This window comes from Stenella coeruleoalba (assembly GCF_951394435.1).
Source record: "Stenella coeruleoalba genome assembly, chromosome: 10".
Taxonomy (NCBI): domain Eukaryota; kingdom Metazoa; phylum Chordata; class Mammalia; order Artiodactyla; family Delphinidae; genus Stenella; species Stenella coeruleoalba.
Window position 1 is genome coordinate 22244602 of NC_137156.1, and position 6482 is coordinate 22251083.

Sequence of the window (6482 nt, forward strand, 5' to 3'; positions counted from 1 at the left end):
ATCCCGAGGTCGAACCACGAACCTCTATATCTCCAGCCTAACGCTCGCCCAGCTGAGCTACTTCGACTCCGCCCACTACATCTTCAAATAATGTCTTATGACTTTATCCTCTGTCTTTTTATTCACTAAATATAAAGAATTTGATAAGCATCATCATAAACACTTTGAGGAAACCAAAGATAAATTTAAAAACGGTTTTCATCCTCGAATGGCTCACCAATTTATGAGGAGAAAGATAAGAAGACAGTTACAAATTAATGTCATAAGAACTGCCGTAACGACTTAGTTAAATCTACAATTTATTCCTGAGTAAATCCACACGTCTGGAGCAGGGAAGGAGACTCTATGCAGCTACGTGGCCCCGATTACTCCTTCTTGGGCGTTGCCACATCTTCCCCTTGTCCAGATTTTATTGGTTGGTGCGGAACAGGAGGTTCATGTATAAAACGAATGGGATCTTGCATTGCCTTATTGAATATTCAGAAAAGCAGTGACGCATGCATACGTATGGAGCATTAGCTTTGTAGCATTATTTTGAGAGCGCTTCACTAACTTCCCTGGTGGTCTAGTGGTTAGGATTCGGCGCTCTCACCGCCGCGGCCCGGGTTCGATTCCCGGTCAGGGAAAATGCTTTTTCCTCTCGGCTTTCGCGAAACCAAGGGGGAAACTTGTAAATAAGACTAAAAGTTGAAGTGTATACAAGTTTAATTTTCATGAGGCATTTTCTGCCTAGAAACTCTGCAACGTTTTTGATATTCAACCGCAAAATCACAAATGATGTAAATTTCAGTTATTTACAAAATTTTGTTAATGAGCACGCTACCTGACATTGACCAAAAAGCTCGCCACTATCCTGAATGCTTCAAAATTTTAATTATTCAGTTGGATGGTCCAGTGAGCAGGAAATTTTGGAGGCAACTGATTAGCTTTAGGAGTTGGTTGAGATTAGCATAACACTTTGTAAAGAGAGTTACGAATGAAGATGAGACGGAAGAAATCGGGAAGTTATTTCCTGGAAGTTTGCCTTGGCTGGTTGTGGGCGAGTTTCTGAATTCCCGAAAGTGGCTGGAATTGTGAAACCCACTCTCTCCGGCGGGTTTTCTAGTTTCACTGATCCAGCTGGGAGAAGGGAGATCGGCCTAGAAATACTGACACGGTAACTTAATCTTGGATCAAGGCGGTCTCCGGACTGCCTGATCTCCCCAGCGCCTCCACCTGTTTTCTGCTATGAATTTACAATCTGTCTGGGGTTTTCTAAGAGAGGAAATAGGGGAAGGCCATATTATTAACGGAAAACTGCTGTCAAAAAACTAAGAAACAGGCAAACGATGTATTCAGCATCTCTGAATGCGCACCTGAGAAATTTACTGACAGCTACTTGAGAAAAAGCAGATTCTGTTATCCTTCTGACTTTTGACAAGGTTTGATGCCTTTGTGCTAATTCGCTCCTGTCTGACGGTATTGGGGCACGAATCTTTGTTACATAGTTTGTCTAAATAGCAGCCACAGAAGTATTACTTATTATTTCCTTCTCATTTCTTATAAAAGTTCAATGCACATATGAATTCTCCACAAGCTTCCAAACAAAGATCATGGTGACCCTGATCTTACTCTACCAACAGATGGGGACACGATGTTTTTATGATCATGTTAAATGAAGCAGTAATACTCTTTTTCTAACTAATTGCACATTCCCTGCTCTCCCCCAACCCCCATATATAAATTCACAAATTCCAAAACCTCTTTGAGATGGGACACTCCTTTGTCATCTTGCCAATACTCTCCTTGAGTTAATACACTTTGACACCTATGTAAGATCAATTTGTCTAAGAAATTTTGTTTTGCCATAAGTATAAAAGTACTATAGTTTGTCAAATTTCTGTATATACTGAAGCTGTTCTGTTTCTTTCTGCTTAGTGTTTCACAGGAAATCAACCTTATAGGGCTGATGGCAATCACTCCTGAACAACATCCTCTTTTAATGATGTCATATTTTGTCTCCTCTATATGCAGCAAGAATCCTTTGCTTCATTTAGTTTTATATGTCTGTTTTTAGGGAGGAGTCTGGGTAGAACCCCTGAATGTGTTTAATCGTTTTCTAAATTTTAAAACTTTCCTACACAAACCTAATTGGATTAGAGACAAAGGATTCTTCTGCGAAAGTGATGTGACTTCTTTTTTTATTCTTCTGTTATGAGCTATTACTTATTCTCCATGGGGGGGAGGGAATCTCTAATCTGTATTTTAGCACAGTAGGTTCTGTGCTCATGATACTGCTACCTAATTACTTGTCAACTCAGAGGGAAAATGGCAAAAATATAACAAAACCAAAATCCACATAAGTACAAGAGGAAAGAGGGAGAACTTGAATGACTATAAGAAAAAGGACAACAGTTGGGGGTCAGTAAATCAATCTTAAGGGCCAAGGTAGGTTTGCACTACACTAGTCCCTATGGAAGATGAAAAATGAGCAAGGCACGCTCCTATCTCTCAATTAACATCCCTAAACCCCAGTTTTCCCATCTGTAAAAGGGGAATAAAAAATCTACTGTATAGGGCTTCCCTGGGGCGCAGTGGTTGAGAGTCCGCCTGCCCATGCGGGGAACACGGGTTCGGGCCCCCGTCCGGAAAAATCCCACATGTCGTGGAGCGGCTCGGCTCGTGAGCCATGGCCGCTAAGCCTGAGCGTACAGAGCCTGTGCTCCGCAACGGGAGAGGCCACAACAGTGAGAGACACGTGTACCTCAGAAAAAAAAAAATCTACCTCATAGATTTGTTATGGGGAGTAATGCGCAAAAAGTGCTCAGCCATACTATATCCTAATCCATGTGATTTTATTTTATTACATTTGTGGTGCTTAGGCTGAGTGGAGGAGACAGATATTGTGAACAAGTTTTCCATTGGGCAGAAAGAGTAATCTGCTAAGAAAAAAAAGTGTGGAAAATCACGGTGGTGTGTGTGTGTGTGTGTGTGAGAGAGAGAGAGAGAGACAGAGACAGAGACAGAGAGACAGAGAGGGAGAGAGATTCGGAGGCAGGGTGGAGAACTGACTTATTTGAAGTGGGCTTTGAAGAATGAGCAAGGTTTCTGTGAGTGAATGAGGAGGAGACCGGCATTCCAGGACAAGGGATCAGGGGAAGCAAAGCGAGGAATTGTGAAAGCTCCTGGATCGTTCAGGACTTTGAAATCCGAACTCTTTGAATTCTGAACTAAAATTTGGAAATTCTCTGCTGCTGATGGGATGGCATAGGTTTTCAATGTCAAGCTTTCTGGCCATACCCGGTGAAGCTAGAATTACACTTCTGTATATGTTCCGATGGCAATTGCTGACAAGTCCACCTCCTAAAGGTGCAGAGTTGCTTCCCAGACATTTTCTCAAGTCGGTCGGTCCTGAGGAACTAATTTTAAATGCTTTCCCATCAATTTAGTCTCTAAAGAGAAGGTCATCAGAGTTCCCTGTTCGACTTCCAGGAACCTGTGAGGGTGGTTCCAAATCTCACTCTGACGCCCGGCCTACCCAACTGTCGGACTGAAGCTGTGGGTTCCCCAAGACTGAACTAGAACCAGCGAGAGAGGCAGTCCTCCCCGCTTCCTAGAGAGTACACACTGAGCTGACAGTTGGATAGAGGGTACTAGAAAGTGCCTCTCCAGGGACCAGGAAGAGGGATATATTTGTATACCGTTTAGATTCTTTGTTCTGTGTGGCGTAGGCCTTTAGTCCTTGCAGGGATTGTCACCTGAGGACCACGGTTGGGCTCATTATTTCTCGGAATGTTAGAATCATAGATCCGGAAACCGTCAGGTAGCGGCAGCTGACGGGGGCCTCACCACCATCACCCGAACCGGACCGTGGGGGCTTTGGGAGAAGCCCTCCTCTTCTTTTAATTCTCCTTCTCCTCTTTCTCCTTTCTTCCACTTTTCACCCCTGGCTCCTTCAGGAATCTGTGTCTTCCCTCCGGGAGCGGGCCTGTGGGGTGCGGAAGGGGTTGCAGGTGCAATCCCGACCCCAGCCGCCCTCCACCCAAACTTTTCCTTGTTAGGCTTCTCGCCAGGCTTGTCTCACTCCAGCCCCCGCATTCCTCCGCGTATTCGTAAATTCCTCCAAGCAGGCCTTTCCAGAACTAAGTTAGCTCCTTCAGCCAAGTGCGAACCCAGCCCTCCTTCATTCACAACACTGAGTTGTAATGACTAGATGAATGTTTGCCTTCCCTGGTAGCTCTGAGGGTGAGGACAGCAATGGTCAGGTGTTTCTGCTGAATATCCAGTGCACAGCTTAGTGCCCAGGTACCCAGTAGGCACTTGGTCAATACTTGTTGAATGAATGAGTGGACTCCTGATGCCCACTCCTTGATATAGTCACTTTATCTCAATTTATTTCTTCATTTTTCTGTTTCCCCCCTCTTGGTTTATCATGTAGGAATGTGAGCACTAGAAAGAGAAAATTGGTCTCTGAATTGATGCCTTCGATGGATCAAGATGACGCGGATGAAGCATTGAACCAGTTAGCACCTAGCGGGAGGGTACCATTCTGTGTCTCTGAGGGTTAAAGTTGTCACAAAGTGGTCAGTTTCCATCAAACTCTGTCCATCTTGCCCTCAGAGATCCAGAACTGGTGGGAGTACATAGTCTTATAGTGGGGAGGAGACTGCTGTTGTGAGGAACTGAGAGAGAGAACCAGGGAGAGGGCTCAGAATAACACAGCGGGTGAGAAAAGAGGCTCCTAGCTTGGGATATATGGAGAAACTGGGGAAAGTGAGGCTTTAGCAAGCGTAGGGGTAACTATGTTGCTTTTACTCTCTTGAGAATCCTTTTTCTTAGTGATTTTCCTAAGGTAATCTCCTTAGGAAATAACACTGGTAATTGCTAAAGTATTGCAGCTAAGGATAATGAGATACTACTAAATCAATTTTTTACTTTTTATTTTCTTAGAAAGAGAAGGCCATTGAAGACAAAGCAGAGAGAGAGAGAGATTCGTAGATGCCAACTTTGAAGATTGGAGAGATGTGGCCACAAACCAAGGAATGCCAGCAGCCACCTGAATTTGAAAGAGTCAAGGAAACAGATTTTCCCCTAGAGTCTCCAGAGGAAGGTTGGCTCTGAGGACACCTTGATTTGGGAGGTGATACAGATTGGACTTCTGGCCTCCAGAATTGTGAGAGAATAAATTTCTGTTGTTTTAAGTCACACAGTTTGTGCTAATTTGTTACAGTAGGCACAGGAAATGAACACCCATGCACTATGCAATAAACTCCATATGAGCAACTCTAGTATAGGAATTTGTAAGAAAGCCTAGTTTTCATTGGAATAGTGGATAAATACACTATCAGCATTGACTTTCTTGGAGATGAATGCCAAAACAAACAGAAACTCCAGAGTTAGCTAACTTTTTCTATCGAGATATTATTTTTGACATAATCTGCACAATGTGTTCTTGTTTTATGACACCCTTGTCTGAGCCAAAACTTTTAAGTCAGGGACACCCACGCCCCACCGTCTGCCCTAAGACAGCAACTTTATCAATGTATTGCATTATGTTATGACGGCAACTATGTATATATATTTTGCCATTTCAAATGAGTTGGTTTAATTCCAGGTGGAACAGAATTCAGGGTAGAACAAAGACTTAAGAACACACTTTGGCAGGATTCTGGGCTGTGTTTATGCAGATTTCATAGCTAAGGCAGCAATGGCTGAGAAGAACGAAAGACAAGATGAGCCACTGTATGTTTTTTTTTTTTTTACAAAAGTTTATTCTTAAATGTACAGTAGGTTCCAAGACAACGCTTCATTCTAGCTAAAGGTGGCAACAGATGTTATGGCAGGGAATCCAGATGTTTAAACAGGAATGGAATTAAGGATCATCATAGCCTCAGACACAAGGAACAGCTTACTTTCTGCCAGACTTCTTAATTCCACCTGTGGCCGGGGGGGGGCCTCTCCCCACGGCCTTCGCTTTTAGCTCCTCGAGTTTCTTCTGCTCCTCCTCTTGTTTCTGCTTGAATGCCTTATTTTCCTCGTCCACCTCCTTAGCTTGCTTCTTGGGCTGCTTCAGGGGATTCTTCTTGCCACCTTCGCGGCCCGACCGCAACTATACTTTTAAATGATTCGAATCTTGGCGTTTCAAAATGAACCGCCCAACGCCTTTGGTCCTAGGGGCCCTTCTGCAGAGACCGTGGTCCTCCTGAGGACTGTGCTCTCTGCGCCTTTCGTCGGGTTGCCTTCCTTTCCTAGAGTCCCCTCGGGAGGAGCCCAAACCACTCCCGGACTCGCTCAGCTGTGTCGCGGCTCGGGCTGGACATCCCCATCCACGGCGGACCTGAAACCCACCCGGGCCCCGCGGCCCAAAGGGGCGGGAGTCTCGGATGCCCTGGTTTCCTCCCGCCCTAATCCCAGCTGTGGGGAAGCAGGGTGTCAGGGGTCAGGATGGGTGGTGGCTGAACACCAGGCAGAAGTTCTATGGAAGTATTAGTGGGAAGAACGCC

At 44.7% G+C, this 6482-nt stretch overlaps 1 protein-coding gene across 1 annotated transcript; it reads right to left on the reverse strand.

Moving 5' to 3' along the window:
- Nucleotides 1-5616: 5616 nt before the first annotated feature.
- On the reverse strand, nt 5617-6305 carry LOC307192384 (translation machinery-associated protein 7-like; the record flags this gene model as incomplete). The annotated part of the gene is made up of 2 exons (XM_079933213.1): nt 5617-6088; nt 6267-6305. The coding sequence occupies 2 exons, from the start codon at nt 6303-6305 to the stop codon at nt 5888-5890; spliced, it is 240 nt and encodes a 79-aa protein (XP_079789339.1). The 3' UTR covers nt 5617-5887.
- Between the last annotated feature and the right edge of the window lie 177 nt (nt 6306-6482).